The 18,597-nt window shown below is 44.5% G+C and overlaps 1 protein-coding gene and 1 non-coding gene across 5 annotated transcripts in view; both read right to left on the minus strand.

Annotated features, from left to right (window-relative positions):
• Positions 1-963: 963 nt before the first annotated feature.
• On the minus strand, positions 964-1,036 carry TRNAE-UUC. The gene has a single exon. It is a non-coding gene; the product is annotated as a tRNA-Glu (tRNA).
• Positions 1,037-1,775: 739 nt separating this feature from the next.
• KIF3B (kinesin family member 3B) overlaps positions 1,776-18,597 on the minus strand; it is a 37,819-nt gene continuing 20,997 nt past the window's right edge. For all 4 annotated transcript variants that reach the window (XM_006064410.4, XM_006064411.4, XM_006064412.4 and 1 more), the window contains 7 exons: positions 14,290-14,391; positions 13,955-14,077; positions 13,729-13,847; positions 8,778-8,891; positions 8,003-8,108; positions 5,758-5,936; positions 1,776-5,195 (listed from right to left, as the gene is read on the minus strand). In XM_006064410.4, the coding sequence (XP_006064472.3) occupies positions 5,099-5,195; positions 5,758-5,936; positions 8,003-8,108; positions 8,778-8,891; positions 13,729-13,847; positions 13,955-14,077; positions 14,290-14,391 (840 nt within the window). In that variant the 3' untranslated portion in view covers positions 1,776-5,098. The remainder of the gene's footprint in view (positions 5,196-5,757; positions 5,937-8,002; positions 8,109-8,777; positions 8,892-13,728; positions 13,848-13,954; positions 14,078-14,289; positions 14,392-18,597) is intronic.

An 18,597-nucleotide genomic window follows, 5' to 3' on the forward strand; every position in this document is an offset into this window, starting at 1 on the left:
AGGTTAGCCCCTGACCGACCCAGAGCTCTGTCACTGTCAAGAACACACTCATAATTCTTCAGATCACACTTTGAACCCTTGCTTTCTGGCTAATGAGTTTTGATTTTATTCTAAAATAGTTAACTATGTAGGCTAGGCTAACCTATGATTTTCAACTCTTTTGGGAAAGAAAGGGGACTATAGGGACGTTACATGTAGTTTGAGGGCACCTTCTGAAGAGTTAAGGATCATTTGCCTAATCACATAAACCACTGTCCTGTGTTCTTTCCCTTTCTTGTTGGTATACCTATTTTTAAAGTCCTATACTATAATCTTTTTTATGGTAGCTTTGCATGCTTCCCCCTAGTGAGGGTAGAAAAGGACTGCAGATACCTCCCCATGAAATCCTAGCTGTTACATGAGGCTTTCACGGGTGCTGTCCCCTCTTTGAACAAATTTCTTTCTTTATTCCTGTCCCAATAACTCTGTCCTCTGGATCTCACTTTATGCCATTTCTTCAGAAAGCCCTTCCCTTCTTTACTCACCTAATCCAAATCAGGCTCCTATTACTCTCTTATAATATCACTTCATGACATTTGTCATGATTGGTTATTATACGTTCAGGTGCGTTTGGTTAGCATTACCCCACCTCCCTCTCCCATGCAAGCACAAGCTGTGTGTGGGCAGGGACTGTGTTGCTCACATCTCTATATCCAGTTCCTGGAACAGCATGGCACAGAGGAGATACTCAACATGTATTTGTTAAGTGATTAGCCGCTTTTCTATAGAGGCCTAGGGGTTTCTGAACATAATATACCCAGTACTAGCCTCTAGTTTCTTAGGATACAAATTGTTCATGGTGTCTTCTGAACCCAGGGCCCTGTCATAGCACTAACCAAATAATTTTATTATTTAGGGGTGGTGGGGGTGGGGTGGGGGCTTTGGGGGTATGAGGGAATCGCATCACAGTTTGTATGATCTTAGTTCCCCAACTAGGGATCGAACTCAGGCCCTCAGCAGTGAAAGTGCGGAGTCCTAACCACTGGACCACCAGGGAACTCCCAATAACCACATTTGAAAATGTCTGCTTTCATCCACATACTTGTGTACTTGTTGCTTTAAATGCAATGCTAATCCTTACAGTGGCCCTTCCAGGTGTGATTATGACCCTGTTTTACAGACAAGGACCCCTCCTCCACACACACACACACACACACACCAAGGTTTAGAGAGAAAAACTAAAACCCTCATAGTTGCACAGCTAGTAAGCACAGGCACTAGCAGGATTCAAGCCAAGCTCAGAGTCCAGGGTCTGAGCTCCTTCTATTGAGTCTCCACTCCTCACACAGGGTACATGACCCCCCCTCCATCCTGGGGCGGGAGACACTCCAGCAGGCCTGAGCACATAAGAAACCATAAGACCAATGAGTCACTCATTTCTGGTAATTTTTTCTTGATAGTAAATAACAAAATATTTTTGTTAAAAAATGTATATTCTGAAGTATATAATAAATGTAAAGAAACATTAAAAAACAAAACACAGAAATTAAAAGTAATTTCATGCCTGTCTTAGGAACTTCCATGGAAAACCACAAAAAGCATTCTTTTGTCACTCTTTCATTCCATGTCCCTTTACCTTGCTGCTATATTTTTTAAATGCCAGCATTCCAACTCAGTCTCCATGTCCCACCCCCACCGTCCTTCCACTAGAAACATACAAATGCTTAAAAGAAATTGGCGGTGTGTCAGCCACCAGCATGTCATTCTCAGAAGCATCAGTCATTTATGAGGACACCTTTTTGGAGGTACAATAAATCTGATTTTTATTACACATCTTAGTTTAGAGTCACTTTTACATTCCTAGACAAAGAGATGATACAAATAAATATTGACTATAAAACTCAGAGCCCCAAGTATTGGCATATTCTTTGTCTAAAGGTAGCCAAAGAGAAGGTCAAGATCAACAGTAACTCCAAGGAGCCATAAAGCCCACTGCCTCCTGCCTGCCCCAGGATCACTTTAATAAACAACCTCAGAAGCATTTCATTCAGGAAGCGAAGGCAGGGAGGAGCGGGAGCAGATTTCCAAACAGTGCAAGACACAACCCTGCACGACAGACAGTAGCCAGGCCCGCTGTTTATCCAGGTCCTTTTGAGCATTCTGATTATGGCTTTTAGAGTGTATTAGCAGCCCCATTTTCGTCCACTGATGGTGCTGAGATGGCCCAAGGTGGTGTTCACACCGAGCCTTGACCTCCAGTGGGAAATGTGAGGCTGGACTGATATCCCACGTTGACCGGGAATGGACACTTCTCACAAACTTGGCAACGATTCTACATTCAGTGAAGGGGCACTTACAAGAGTCACACAGGAGAAGTAGAGCGTGGCCCACGCCGGAGCTGAGCAACTCTCTTGACGCCCGTGGTCGTGGAGATGCGGGTGGTGCCATTCAAGCAGCATGCAGGCATTCGACGGGGAGCCATCCAATGTCAGGGTGGAGTCTTAAGAAAGTGCTTCATGCCTCTGATTTGTGGCCTTGAGTTCTGAATCCAGGGGCCTGGGAGACACGGGATTTGAAATCTGAAACCAGATACATTCCTGCGGGCAGTTGCACGTTTGTCTCAAACTCCTCTCGGATGAGCTTATTAGATCCTGGGGCCTTGCTGCCAGATATCATTAGTTGCTGCTGATGTGAAGGTGCTCAGAGGGCTTGAAACATTCTAGCATGACTACAGACAATAAAAACCTGGTCCCTCGGTCATCTTGGTAGGTCTACACCTTTGGCTCAATTCATGGCCCAAAGCAGCAGCTTCCTGGTGGCAGCAGGACACGCTCCTCTATTTGAATATTTATCGGATCCATTTTGAGAGAAGAAAAGCAACGGAGACTCAACCTCCAGCCAAGTGTTCTTCTTCATTTCACAGACCACCAGATGAACACAGCTGAGTACAAGGCAGGCCTGTTTTCATGACCCTGCCTGTCAACTTGGCTTACTTCTTTTGCCTTCTTAGAAAAGTTCCATGGTCATTCAACCACCCATGGTCAGAACAGTCACCTTGAGACATCCGTATTCAGCTACAGGGTTATCTGCAATTTTTAATTCTCAGACTTCCTAGATGGAAATGTTTAGCCTACAGATCAGATTCAGGTCTGATTCTGTTCAGCTTCAAGGAAATGTAGTGCAAGAGACAGGTGTAACCAGCAGGTCACCATCTTAGGCTACCCACCCCATCATATGGTTCCTGTTCAAACAGGGACATTGTTAGCAAATAATAAAGAACAGAGTTTGATCCCGAGAAAGAAGAGAGATGCCTCCATTATGCTCCACGAATTGCTGAAAAGGGCCCTGGGTTCAGAAAGAATGGTTACTAAGCAGGAGATAAGCTGGTAGACGACCGATCTCCATTTGCAGGACGCTAAGACATTGCACTCGGTACCTCCTCTTTCCCACGGGTTCTGATCCAGAAATGTGCCCTGGGAACTGAGCAGCTGAGTTAAAAATATAACTCAAGGCCCACTGAGTCGCCACCTTCCCGAGGCACGGTGCCAGCAAGGTGCACCGGTGTGGCCGACTAGGGACACATATTGTCCCCTCAGGCTTGGCTCGTGGACTCAGACCCCCACGTGGGAGCTTCCAGCCTGGATTAGTCATTCAGCGGGCCTTTAATACAGACAAAGGCAACAACTGCACATTAGTGTATTTCTAAAGTCAGGCAAGTTCTTGGTCTCTCTCTCTTACAGACACACACGACACATTCAAAGAACATAGGCACCACTGTGCTTGCACACCCACACACACTTATAAGTTTCTCATGGTGGGGGGAATGAGTAACATCCACCTAATGACCAACATAAAGCCAAATTCTGAATTTCAATAATACAGAGAACTAAAACTTACAAACCAAACCAGTATACGTAAACGGGAACTCCTAACTCCTCTGAACTATTCAATCACACGGCCATGCCTCGCTACCGCCCCGGGCTCTGCCTGGGGGGAGCCTCAGTTCTAGGATTCGGTGAGTCTTCTGCTGGAGGCAGGCAGGACTCCTCTGCCGCTCCAGCTGTCACATCTTCCTTTGCCACTGCACCGAGCCTCACAACACCATCTTGGCACCTACCTCGTCACCCCAATGCTCTCTATGCAAGGATGGAACAAAACAGGGGATGCAGAAGTGCTTCTCTGTGTCTCGTGCCCCCAGCTCTGGTCCCATCAGAGAAGGCAGAGACAGCCTCTCTTTGCCCAAAATACAGGCCCACTGCAGAACATGGGCCCAGGCAGGTTCGCTCAGAGAATGTGCATGGGAATAGATGGTGACCAATAAAGAGCAAAGTGACACGGCGTATGGACATGGCATCAGCTTACAGATTCACGTCTTGGATAAGATGGTCATGGTTTTGAGGTTCTAAAGAAGCTGTTTCCCTACACTCTCCAAGGAGGCAGAGGAAGTGTTATTTCTATTGCTTCTGACATGGAATCCTTCTGGAGCAGAAGTTGGCAGCTTCCTTGGAAAATATCTGCTCCTTCAGCAGATCCCAAAAGCAGATCCACTTCTTAATGAGGTGCATGGACCGTGCCCCTCAGAGGCTTAGCTCCAAATGAGATTTCTCATTTTCTACCTATAAGAACGAGCACCTGCTCAAGTTCTAGGACTTACGCTTTTCAGACTCATTGCCACTTTATCCTGAGGCTCCAAAGAGTTGGTCTGCTGAGGTGACTCCTGATTTTGCCCTATTGTTCAACAAGAAGGGAGCCCAGTATAAAGAACAGGCTAGAAAAGTACAGGGGAGAGGATGGGACAGCAAGGAAAAGGAGAGGAGGTGGCAAGGGAGAAGGGGAGCAAGGTCACCGGTCACTCTCTTGCTTTCCACTCCAGCTATCACACTTTACCTTATCCAGGCAGTTCTGAGATGCTAATTAAAGGACAAGTCCTAGAGGAGCTGAGTGCCATCTTACGACCAGCATGTTCAACCAGATTAAGTTGGTTCATCGGTGAAGAGGCCATTGCTTTTCCCCAGGGGAATGGTTCTGAGTTTGGGGTCAAGTCCTCTCTGCAGGTTTTTGCTTGTCTCTTCTCCCAGAAGGCAAGGCTGTTTGTAACCTGGGAGAGGGGGAAGTGGCTTTACTTTGGAACTAGCCCCCGAGGCTGTGGATAAAGCTGAGATGCGGGGGTTCCTGAGGAAGAGGAGGAGGAGCCCGACTTCCTTCCACTTTTAGGCCTGCAAGAGTCAAGCACATATGTCCATTACACATCCCATTACTGTCTCTGATGCAGATAAGCCTCCCTTCCCATCAATGGCCATTATGTCTCAGAGTGGCCTTGCCTAATGGACTTTCAATTGTAAAACCACCAGAGACTGGCACAACGTGACCCTCTCAGATAGCCAACATGACCCGACAATGGACGGATGACACCTCAGGGAGGGACTCTGATTCTCAGCAATTGTTCTTCCATTAAAATTACATCTTGACTGTCTTCTCCAAATTGGTAAGAAGGAAAAACAAAAAAACTAAGTATGCAGGTAAAATTCCTTCCATTTTTGGCTTTGCACTCAGTTATTTTCCTTAAACTTCTAATCCGGAATTTAATAAGACAGGATTTCTAATTGAGCACCAAATTAAGTGGCTGGTTATTTAAATTGAGGTTCAGAGCCTGGGCTGTGGATGCAGACAGACCGAGGTTAACTCGGGCTTTGCCACTTAGTTCTGTGATAAACAAGCACATTTGCTACCCTCTCCCCTCATCTGTCCTTGTTCAAACATGTCCCCAAAGCCACTCACCTGGCCTTGGTTTTCTTATGTGCAGTGCTTTCAAAGGATGACGCATCCACCTGTATCTCATCTTCATCCTGCAGAGCCGCATCCAATGCGGCCTGGACCTTGGGGGCGATGGCAGGGCCCTCGTAGTCTCTGGTGGTCCGACTGGGCATGTCCAGCTCCAGCAGCATGATGTTTTCTGCCTGCAGAAGCAGAGCCAAGACAGCTAGGATGGCATCCAATCAGACAAAAGGACTTCAAACAATCTAAACCCAGGAACAGAACCTCGGATTGCTTGCTACTCAAAGCCTACCAAGGATCTGTCTAAAAAAAGCGATGCAGTTTTATAACTTTTTTCCTGGTGCCACTTCAGATGACTTTTATTTTACTTTCTATGCTTTTCTCCATTTTCCTTTAAAAAACAAAAAGAATGTGTATTGCACCCTAAGGGGAATAATCAAGAGAAAATAATAAATTAAGTACAACTTATTTATTGCAGACAGTATAAAAATACAAAAAGATATGCAAAAGAAAATCGTAGTCATCAATAATCTCCATACCTACAGCAGCTCTGATGAATTTTCTGGCTGTAGATGGAAGGAGGCAGGTATGGGGCATATATGTAGTATGTGCAGGGGGCAGTATATGTGCTTGTTATCAGATTTTGAAAATCAGACCAGGGTCTGCCTCATAACTGGCCTTGTAGATAGATTCTGTCACTTGATATTCTGCGGTGGGCCTTTTCCTAGCCCCTAAACACCAAGCCGAGGGTGACGAGGGAAGAACACCCATGGCTCCACATCTTCCCCTCTAGCTCCTTCCACTCAGTGGAGTTCAAGCCCCAAGGCCCTGGCGGGGGTGTGAGGGAAACTAGCTGGGATGTTAGGGGAGAGAATGGAGTGGCTCCGTTGATCAATTTTATATATCGAGATACTGTACAACATGTCTCTCAATGGAGCAGGTCCATTGCTAAAAATCATCTGAGAGCCACTGCTTGAAATTCTATCTCTGGATCAAGGTAAGCCCCCTGGAAACCCATGTATTTGATTTGTTGGCTTTAAAATCATGTTTTTAGGCTGAAGACATGAAATAAACTGGCAAGATATGCACCCTCTGAAACTGCTAGAAAAATGCTTCTGAGGACATCCCTGACACATCCCTCATCTTCCACAACATAAAGCCACATCTGATAACCTCTTTTTTGCTTTTGTTTTCCTTATTCAGAATAACTCAGTGCCAGGAAGAACAGTGCTTGAAGAGTTAATTAGTCCTAATCTGCCTTGCTCTGGCTGCCAAAGGAGACTCAAAAACATCTTAAAATTTTTAAATGACAAGCTTTCATCATAAAAGTAATTCAGAGAATTCCCTGGTGGCTCAGTGGCTAGGACTTGGTGCTTTCACTGCTGTGATCCAGGTGCCAACCCTGGTCGGGGAAACTAAGATCCCATAAGCCATGCAGTGCAGCCTAAATAAATAAATATAGTAGAGATTCCCCATGGATGGTTATAAAAAATACAGATAAGCAAAAAGAAGAAAATTTTAAATGAATGTGCTTCCATTAACCAGCAATTACCAGTCCACATTTTGATTTACTTTGCACCCGATTTTTTAATTCATATATGCGCTTTCAGGACCAATTGTTCTATAGCTGAACAATACCTGCATCTCCTGGCTCATCCACTTACCAGCTACCTGAACTTTTAAGCCACAGGATTGACCGCACAGAGTGAGAGGGCTCAATCAGACAGAGCAGCAAAGCGCCGAGTACAGTGCCTGGCGCGTGGCCAGTGCTTATAGACAGAAGCCTGTCTGGTATTTTTACTGTAAAATATGCTTGGGTCATTAACTAGTTATCAACTATGTCACTTCAGATAACTACATGACCCACACATATTCTGTTAAACGGAAGGACCGCAAGTTCTTTTACAAACCTCCATCTCCTGTCATTAGACATCTTTCTTTCCCGTCTCCCCACAAGGCCATTCTGAAACTCACTATTAATGTGTACTGGCCACATGGACTACAGTATGTTTGTACTCTCTCCTTCCCTAGTCCTAATTTTCTAAATCTCATTCTGTTTTACCTTGTTATTTATGATTCATTAATCATACATATTACTTGTTATAATTGTTATTAACGTAGCTGTCCTCAGGTCCCTCTTAAAAGTGTCAGGATACAAATTGTGACTTTGCAGACGGGTCAAAGCGTTTACATAAATTTAAACTCCTCCAGGACAGAGAGGAGAGAAACATGAGTACAATCTTCTCACCCTGTATCGAACGTCTGGACGAACCATCATGGACATTCTTGCGTGCTGGCTCAACGGTCTCCTGTATCCCACAGCTGAGACTGGCCGTTTCATCATCTGCTGGTTCCTGGAAATGGACTGTGTGCTCAAGACCCAGGCCAGAGTGTGTCCCACAGTCCCAGGATGGGGACTGTGGAACTAGCACTCAGAAAATTCTGAGCCTCCTTTAGGTAGAACCTGAAATGGGAAACTCCCTGGACTGAGGGCTGAAATGTAAATGGGGCGGGAGCTGCCTATATTTTCTGCTTGAATTGCTTTCTGATTCACGTGTGAGCATCATGCATCTTTCAAGCTGGAGGGCCTCTGAGTCATCATCCAGTTCTTAGATAGCAGGCATGAAGCTGAGCTGTCCACACTCCCCAATCCCACATCCTTGGCAGACTTCTCTCATCTTTCCAGCAGGATCCAGACAGAGACTGAGAATCCTCCACACAATCAGACTGACAGATAAGGTAACACCTATGTACTGCCCCTCCCTTGGCCTGGCACACTTCACTGGACATCTGGGGAAGCTGAAAGGCCATTAGTTCACTATGATAATGTTTCCCAATTCCTAATACCACACTCATCACCCAACATTTACCTCATGAACTTACAGCAGCCACAAAGTCACAGCTGCAACTGGTTCCAAGTTTAAAGGAATCAGACTGCATTTTACCATTCTCCTCTGGCCAACTCCAGCTTATCAACATTCTAGCCCACCCCATTCCCACATTACAAGTCAATAGTGACTTACTCCAGTCTGGTTATAGGATGTAATTTCCAATGATCTTCCTCTTCATCGAAGAAGGATCTATTCATAATTTTACTTTTTTCTTCCAGAGGAATGAAGTTTTCTATAATAAGATGCCTGTAAGAGCACACATACACAGGTGAATAGATGGACAAAGAACAAGAATGGAGTGCTGGCTATCTGGTCCCACATGAAGCAAGTAATAGGTAAGGGCCAAGTCACTCAACCAACACCTACTGAGCAGGTACAACGGGACTACGATCATACTAGGAGCTGGGGTACAGACATGAATGACACTGGCCCCTGCTTGAGACAGAGAAACACTCTTAGGTATGCTGGCAGGTCTATCGTAGGAATGGAGAAGGCAACGGCAACTCACTCCAGTACTCTTACCTGGAAAATCCCATGGACAGAGGAGCCTGGTAGGCTGCAGTCCATGGGGTCGCTAAGAGTCGAACACGACTGAGCGGCTTCACTTTCACTTTTCACTTTCATGCATTGGAGAAGGAAATGGCAACCGACTCCACTGTTCTTACCTGGAGAATCCCAGGGACAGGGAAACCTGGTGGGCTGCCGTCTATGCGGTCGCACAGAGTCGGACATAACTAAAGCAACTTAGCAGCAGCTATCGTAGAAATATGGAAAGGTCATTTATCCCCAAGGAGTAGCAGCTTGAGGAGGTGGAAGGACTAAAGAGGAAGGGAGGGACTTTCCTGGTGGTCCACTGGCTAAGACTCCACACTTCCAATGCAAGGGGCCTGGATTTGATGTCAGGGAACTAAGATCCCACAGTTTTTGAGGCAAATAGATAAATAATTTTTAAAAATAAAGAGGAAGGCAATGTCTGGGCTATGCTGCAGTGAACTTGTGCTAAGTACTTGGGGGAGGGCCACTGGTACTGCTAAACCTGCTCCTTAATTTCCAAAATGCTGAAAACAGATTACAATTTCAAATGCCTTCCTCCAATCCTATGGACTGTTGCCCAAGGTGGAAAACTCCACATTCTAATCACCAGAACAAAGAAGAGAACAAGATGCATTTCAGCCCCTTAGACCCCTGCGAATGAAGACCATTCCTGAGAAGAGTCTCTGCCTGAGAAGCACTCAGGGAACACGGCAGACAATGAAACTGGAACCCGCTGAGCTGTGTCTCTCCATGGTGACGACTATCTCCTGCCCTTCTCTGAGTGCACGCCTTCCAGACCTCAGGACAGAACAATGTCAACAGGGTGTGAACATGGGAGACACAGAAAACAAACACCACAGAGGTCGAGGGGACTATGAGAATCAGGCTGGCTTGCTGTTTATTCAGTAGATATGAAGAAGAGACAGAACAATGAAAATTACTTCCTTAAAAAAAATAATTTGAAGAGATGACATTTTCTCTTTGACTATTTAAGAAATGATTTTTCATGTATTTGGGGTTCTTTTTTTGTGTGATTTTAAAGATCTTATTTATACATTAGAAAACGTGAGACTGCCCTGGTGGTGAAGTGGTGAACGCCCTGACCTCCCAAGGCAGGGTGTGCAGGTTCGATCACTGGTCAGGGAACTAAGAACCTACATTCTATGCAGGGCGAAAAAAAATTTTTTTTAAAGAAAAGAAAATATGAGAAATACAATTACACACAATTTCAGTACTCAGAAGTAGATATTTTGACATATTTTGTTCTGACCTTTTTTCTAGGTGTACATGCCTAGCAAGAGGACTAAAACATGTATTTAATTTTAAGGGCTCCTTCCCAAATTTACAACTTAATCATTAGAAGAATCTCTTTGAAAAGTTCTTTATTTATTTTTGGCTGCACTGAGTCTTCGTTGCTGCAGTTGTGTTTCGTTGCTGAGTTGTGTCTGACTCTCTGCGACCCCACAGACTGTAGCCCACCAGGCTCCTCTGTCCACAGGATTTCCCAGGCGAGAATACTGGAGTGGACTGTCATTTCCTTCTCAATGAAAAGTTCCTCTTTAAAGAAAACTTTGAGCAAATGAAGTGGAAGAACTGATATTAAAAAAAAATTTTTTCTAAACCCCTAATGAAATAATGGAGCTACACAAAGATCATTGTTGGCTGAAACCATTAGCTCAATGGTTCTTAAGCCAGGCTGCACATTCATATCACTTACAATATCTTAGTCAGACCTCGTGAGAGATCAGTGATTCTCAAAGTGTGCTCAAAAACCAGCAGAAACAACAGCTGGTACTTGTGAATGCAAATGCTCAGGCCCCACCCCAGATGTACTGAATCAGATTTTCTGGATGTGGGGCCCAACGATCCACATTTATCAAGCCCTTCAGATGAACTGGTACCCACTGAAAGTTTAAGGACCACTACCTAGACGAGTGAAATCAGAATCTCTTGGGTAGGACCCAAGCGTCACTATTTTTAAAAACTCCTCCGAAGATTTATGTGTGTAATCAAGGTTAAGAACCAGTCCTTCAGAGTTCACCTTCAGTTAAAGGAAAGTAAGGAAGATAGAGACACAAGCTAAATGATACCATGAAGAAGAAGCAGACTGACAAATCCAGAATGTGGTATATTCCTCTAGGCTAACTGCCCCAGCCTTTTCAACAATACAGTTATGAAAAAAAGTTTCTAAAAAGGAAAGGGGTTGCTCCAGATTAAGATAAGTGTAACAGACATAATAACTAAATGTAATATATAGTCCTTATGTAGATCTTAATACAAATAAACCAAGAAAATCCAAATATGGGTAGGGCATGAGAGAATACTAAGAAACTATGTTAATTTTGTTAGGTGAAAATATATCATTACACCCACAAAAATCAATTTTAATTGACACAGGAGCTTCAGAATAAACATTCTGAAAATAAAATTAAGAAAACAATTCCTTATAGCATCAAAAAAATAAAATACTTAGGTATAAATTTAACAAAAGAAGTGCAAAGACTATGCAATGAAAAATACAAACATTTATGACAGAAATTAAAGAAGATTTAAATAAACGGAAAGACATCCCATGTTCATGGATCAGCATACTTAATACTGTTAAGATAACAATACTCTCCAAATTGATCTATAGAGTCAACACAATTCCGATCAAGATCTCAACTGTGGTTTTTTTTTTGCAGAAATTGAGAAGCTGATCTTAAAGTTTATATGGAAATACACGAGACCCTGAATAGCCAAAAGAATCTTGAAAAAGAACAAAATATTGGAGCACTCACATTTTCTCATTTCAAAACTTACTACAAAGCTACAGTAAATAATAAGACAGTGTGGTACTGGCATAATGACAGACATACAGTTCAACAGAATAAGAGTGCAGAGGGTACAGAAACAAACCTTTCCAACTGTGGCCAACTTATTTTCAACAGGATGCAAAGACAAAGAGAGAAGACACTTTTCAACAAAAGGTGCTGGGACAACTGAATGTCCACATGCAAAAGAGTGCATTTGGAACCATACTTGAGACCATATAAGAAATTAACTCTAAATGGATCATAGACTAAATGTAAGACCTAAATCCGTAAGACTCTTGGATAACCTAAGAGAACTAAAAATGTTAAGTCCACAATTAAACTTGGACACAAATGTTCACAGCAGCATTATTAACTATAGCTGAAAAGCAGAAACAACCCAAATGTCTATCAACTGATGAATGGATAAATAAAATGTGGAATATTCATATAATATGGGTCAGCTCTAAAAAATGAAGTGCTAACATGCTGCAACATGGATAACTCCTGAAAACATGTTAATTGAAAGAAACCAGTCACAAAAGACCACATAATTCCATGTATATGAAAGGTCCAGAATAATAGGTTAATTTACAGAGTCAGAAAGTAGATCAGTTACTTATAAGGCTGGGGGAGGAGATAATAAGGAGTGACCGACGCTTGGTACACGTTTTCTTTGGGTGAGGGCACACACAAATGTTCTAAAATTAGACTGTAGTGTTGACTTTACAGCCAAGTAAACATATATATACATATTTAAATGACTTGTAGGGGAGTTCCCTGGTCACCTAATGGTTAGGATTCCGGGCTTTCACTGCAGTGGCCCAGGTTCAATCCTTGGTGAGGGAACCGATTCCCCAACCTGTGCAGCCAAAAAAAAATTTGACTTGTATCTTGTATACTTTAAATAAGTGAATTGTATGGTATGTGAATTATATCTCAATAAAGATTTTCTTTAAAAAAACAAAAACAACACTGTGGTACATATGTAAGTATGTAGGAATGAGGTAACATGATGTAAGATTTGCTTTAAAATATTTTTATGAGGGTTAAGATCTGTGCTTTCACTGAAGGAGGCATGGGTTCAATCCCTGGTGGGAGAAATAAGATTCTGCATGCTACATGGTGCAGCCCACCCCCCTAAAAAAATACAAACAAACAAAAAAACCAAAAGCAACCAAACTATGAAAGATGGAGGACAAAAGATTGTTTATCATGGCATCTTGGGCTTTCTTGGTAGCTCAGCAGTAAAGAATCCGCCTGCAATGCAGGAGACTTGGGTTCGATCCCTGGGTCAGGAAGATCCCCTGGAGAAAGAAATGGCAACCCACTCCAGTATTCCTGCCTTCCTGCCTGGGAAATCCCATGGACAGAGGAGCCTGGCAGGCTATAGTTCATGGGATCATAAAAGTCAAACATGACTTAGCAATTAAACCACCACCACTGCTGGGCAATGGATATTTGGGTGTTCCTTATACAATTCAGAAAATTCTAATTAACAAAAGATTCCCTTTCATCAATAGATAATGGTTTCAGGAAGGCAGAGTGGGAGGAACGTGGAGATCATCTGGTGAAGATATTCAGTTAACAGATGGGATGCAGAGACAGAAAATAACTTTCTTAGGAATAAACAGAAGACAGACAAGGTGGAGAGAGATGGAGAGAAGTAGGCAGGGGCCCTGTCTTCTGAGGGGTTTCTTACTTAACAAACAACAACGCAGCAAGTGCTGGGGTGCCCTGGAAGGCCCAGGACTTACTTGAGTTTCAGCTCCCTGGTGAGCTCATTCTGGGTCTGCTCCAGCTCCTGTCGCTCCTTGATGTGCTCTTCTTGGAGGTCATGGATCTCTGCCTTGACTGCTTGAAGCTTAGAGAAGAGCTGGAAACAACAGGAGAGGCGGCTGAGCCGGGCGGCCCTCTAGGACAACAGAGTTCACTCTCTGCACCACACCCAGGGAGCCTCTGCCTGCCTCATTCCTTTCCTACCTTTTTGAGTTTCTTGGTCTTGATGTCCACCTCTTGCTGCAATGAGCTGTACGTCTCCTTCAGTTCCAAGGTCTCCTCGTCTCGGCTTTCCATCTGCTGCTGGATTTCTCTTTCTCGACGTTTCTGAGCAATGTCACAAAATTGATCAGCGTGCCTACAGACTACGTCTATTTAAGAATATGGGGCTGGGTGCTCTAGATCAGTCTCCCACCAGGAAGGGGCTGACACATGTCCTTTCCATCACTTTTGAAGAGTCTAATAGAAAAGATATTTGCTCTGTAGCATTAACGCACCCCACCCCACTCCATTCTCTCCCAAAAGGAATGACAAGTTACCTGTTCTGCAATTTCTTGCCGTTTCTGCTCCAGGATTTTCTGCTGTTCATTTGTATGATCTACTATATTTTTTCCTCCAACAAGCAGCTTACTCTCCATGGCCTTTGTGAGAAAAGAGCAGAATCCATGTCGTGAGTGGTCTCACTCAGAACATAGCTCCTCACAGGGAAGCCTGTGAGGAAAGACAAAGAGCTCCGGACCGAGCCAAAGTGGGTAAATTCTTAAGGAAAATATACTGTGCTCAGCTGGGCCCTTCCCATCACTTGGGTGGAGCTTTGGCGGCTTCACTGCTGCTGCTGCTGCTGCTAAGTCACTTCAGTCGTGTCCAACTGTGTGTGACCCCATAGACGGCAGCCCACCAGGCTCCCCCGTCCCTGGGATTCTTCAGGCAAGAATACTGGAGTGGATTGCCATTTCCTTCTCCAATGCATGAAAGTGAAAAGTCAAAGTGAAGTCGCTGAGTCATGTCCGACTCTTAGCAACCTCATGGACTGCAGCCTACCAGGCTCCTCTGTCTATGGGATTTTCCAGGCAAGAGTACTGGAGTGGGGTGCCATTGCCTTCTCCATGGCGGCTTCACCAGGGCTTTATAATGGAAATACTGAAGACACAGCTTCCCTAGACATACATGAATTTCAGCTTGCTATTTTAAAGAAAATTTTTGGTTTGTTTGTATGAAGTAGTGACCTCAGTTAGAACCTATTTAGCACCTCCTACATGCTAGGTACTGAGGATGCCACTATGAATATGAGTCAAAAGCTGAGAGTCCACGGAGGGCCATAAGTAAGCAGGTTCTTATCAGATGGAGTCAGATCTTATCATGAGGAAAGGACAGAGTAATACAAGGAGAGGCACACGGGAAGGAGGGAATTCAGGCTCTTCCCAAAGGCAGTCAGGGAAAAACCTTCCTGTCTCAAGGGACAGCTACGAGAGTGCTAAAGTAAAAATAGGAAACAGCTAAGGAAAAAAAATTGTTTTCAGAGGGTAGGGTAGAGAGTGGTGATACATGAAGTTGGCAAAGCAATCAGGGGGTAGTTCAAAAACCTCCAAGCCTTGTTTGGGAGACTAAGCTTGACCCTGAGAACTGCAGGAACCACTGACGTCTCCTTTGAGCATTAGGATACATAACCAGATCTGTGTTTTAGAAACAAAACTCCCCTGCAACAGGAAGAATAACTGGAAAAGGGCAGGCTGGGTGGAGTGAGGGCAGACAGGAGGCTGTTTTAAGGTTTCAGGCCTGACCTGGGGCAGGAGAGGCTGGGAGAGCAAGGTGGATGGGTCCGAGAGAGGCAGGATTCAGAGACCGAGGGAGAGCGAGTAGCAGCTGGCAATGATAACTCCCAGGAAGGAGTCTGGCTGGACTGAGGAAAGGCAGGCCGAAGCAGGCTCTGCGTGGCCCTGGGCATCTCCGTGGAAACACCCAGCAGGCAGAGGCCATCAGCTGGGATGTTAGCAGACAGCTCTGGGCTAACCATACAGACTGAAAACTCAGCATTTAGACGAGGGCTGAAGCCAGGGGAATGATGTGCGCCTGAGAAGCATGGACTCAGAAAACTCCGCAACCTCGCTTTAAAGAAACTTCTACCCCTGCTGTCACGTTTCGGCCCCTGAGACTTCCCTCTTTTTTCAGAACGAAAAGGCTGGACTGATTAGTAATCACCACCCCCAACACACTCCCAGCTCTAAAATTCTTTTGTCCTATGACTGTATATCATCCAGGGATTGAGAAAGACAGATGTCATGTCATTCTCCCAAAAATAAAACATGTAAGAGGTCCAGTGACCTGAGGTGATGCTGAGTCTGGCCATACCCGGCTTCTAAGAGTTGCCCAACTACCCCAGGTTGTTTAGAGTCTAGGTGCTCTTGGGCTTGAATAAAAGCCGTGATCTTTAAAAATACCACATGCAGATCAAACACAAGCATACCCAGTTACACAGTGCAGGAGTCAGGAAGGGTCAAGTGACATAACAGAACCCCATAGTAAGCCTCCCCCAGAACACAGTTACTTCCTAATTGTGTTGTATGTGACTCCATTTTCACACCAGGTCTTGAGAGTCCTACAAAGGATCCCTACCTCTGAAGTCAAACAGGACCCGGCTCTGTGAAAGGGCTACTGTGATGCCACAGATACAGTACAGCTTCACATGGTGGGGGAAGGGGAGGCAGGAAAGAGATCATTTTTTAAAAAATTAATAAACATAGACACATTTTAGAGTAGAAATCAAAGTCTGCATAAACACTACAAGACAGAACCCAATGCTTCAAAGGAATTCTGGTGTGTTGTCAAGCAGTGGTCATCCTCGGTTTTCCACAGCCAGCGCTGCACTCTCCTCTGCCAGGAAAGCCCTTTGGAGGCCCAGAGTCCAGGCACTCGAGGGAACTGGTGCCAGAAAGAACAGGCAACACACGGGTGCCTCCACACTCTAGAATTCTACTCAGCCACTGGCACACAGGGCCTGACTGCAAGGGGGCACCCAGGGGGTGATCTTGCCTAATCAGGCACCCTGCATAGGAAAACCACAAGCAGACACGATTGTTTATCTACCAGACAGACAAAAATTCAAGCCTGCTAATCACAAGTGTTGGTAAGGATGGGGAACAACCTGGACTCACACCCCCCTGGCAGAAGCATCAATACACATGACCACGTGAGAAAGCTACGTGTTATTGTCTGGTAAAGTTGAAGCCATACACACTCTAAGACCTGATGGTGTCAAGCAAGAAACTCTCACCCACACAAGTTCTCCTCAAGGACAAGGAATTCAGGGCAAGAAAACTAAAACAACCCACACTATCAGGAGAATGGAATGCCACGGAAGTCTCAGAGCAGTATGAATGAATCACAGTTCCAGGCATAAAAATGGATAAATTTCATTAACGTAACATTTAGCAAATAAAAGTAGATCACAGCAGTGGGAGTCAATTGATATGAAAGTTAAAAATTATGTGAAACTAAAAAGACCTTTATGCAGAGGACATCATGAGAAACGCTGGGCTGGAAGAAGCACTAGCTGGAATCAAGATTGCCAGGAGAAATATCAGTAACCTCAGATATGCAGATGACACCACCCTTATGGCAGAAAGTGAAGAAGAACTAAAAAGCTTCTTGAGGAAAGTGAAAGAGGAGAGTGAAAAAGTTGGCTTAAAGCTCAACATTCAGAAAACTAAGATCATGGCATCTGGTCCCATCACTTTATGGCAAATAGATGGGGAAACAGTGGAAACAGTGTCAGACTTTATTTTTGGGGGCTCCAAAATCACGGCAGATGGTGACTGCAGCCATGAAATTAAAAGACGCTTACTCCTTGGAAGGAAAGTTATGACCAACCTAGGTAGCATATTCAAAAGCAGAGACATTACTTTGCCAACAAAGGTCCATCTAGTCAAGGCTATGGTTTTTCCAGTAGTCATGTATGGATGTGAGAGTTGGACTGTGAAGAAAGCTGAGCGCTGAAGAATTGATGCTTTTGAACTGTGGTGTTGGAGAAGACTCTTGAGAGTCCCTTGGACTATAAGGAGATCCAACCAGTCCATCCTAAAGGAGATCAGTCCTGGGTGTTCTTTGGAAGGACTGATGCTAAAGCTGAAACTCTAATACTTTGGCCACCTCATGCGAAGAGTTGACTCATTGGAAAAGACTCTGATGCTAGGAGGGATTGGGGGCAGGAGGAGAAGGGGACGACAGAGGATGAGATGGCTGGATGGCATCACCGACTCGATGGACGTGAGTTTGTGTGAACTCCGGGAGTTGGTGATGGACAGGGAGGCCTGGCGTGCTGCAATTCATGGGGTCGCAAAGAGTTGGACACGACTGAGCAACTGAACTGAACTGAACTGAACAGGTGGTTTAGTGGGTAAAGAATCTGCCTGCAATTCAGGAGACGCAGGAGATGCAGGTTCAATCCCTGGGTCAGGAAGATCCCCTGCAGGAAGGCACAGCAACCCACTCCAGTATTCTTGCGTGGAGAATCCCATGGACAGAGGAGCCAGGCGGGCTACAGTCCATAGGATAACACAGAGTCGGACATGACTGAAGAGACTGAGCATGCACAAAATGATCTCTTATGTAGAGATATATATATATACATATATACACATTTGGGTAAACTATAAAGAAAAGCAAAGAAAGAATAAACACCAAATCCAAGGTAACGGTTACCTCTGGGGAGGTAGGGGCACAAGAGCTTGTAAAGATACAGATGCTATTCTGTTTCTTATACTGGGGGAGGGAGAGGGGCACATGGATATTACTGTTAAAGATTCTCCAGGCAAGAATACTGGAGTGGGTTGCCATGCCCTCCTCCAGGG

The sequence above is a fragment of the Bubalus bubalis genome, chromosome 14, assembly GCF_019923935.1.
Source record: "Bubalus bubalis isolate 160015118507 breed Murrah chromosome 14, NDDB_SH_1, whole genome shotgun sequence".
Lineage (NCBI taxonomy): Eukaryota > Metazoa > Chordata > Mammalia > Artiodactyla > Bovidae > Bubalus > Bubalus bubalis.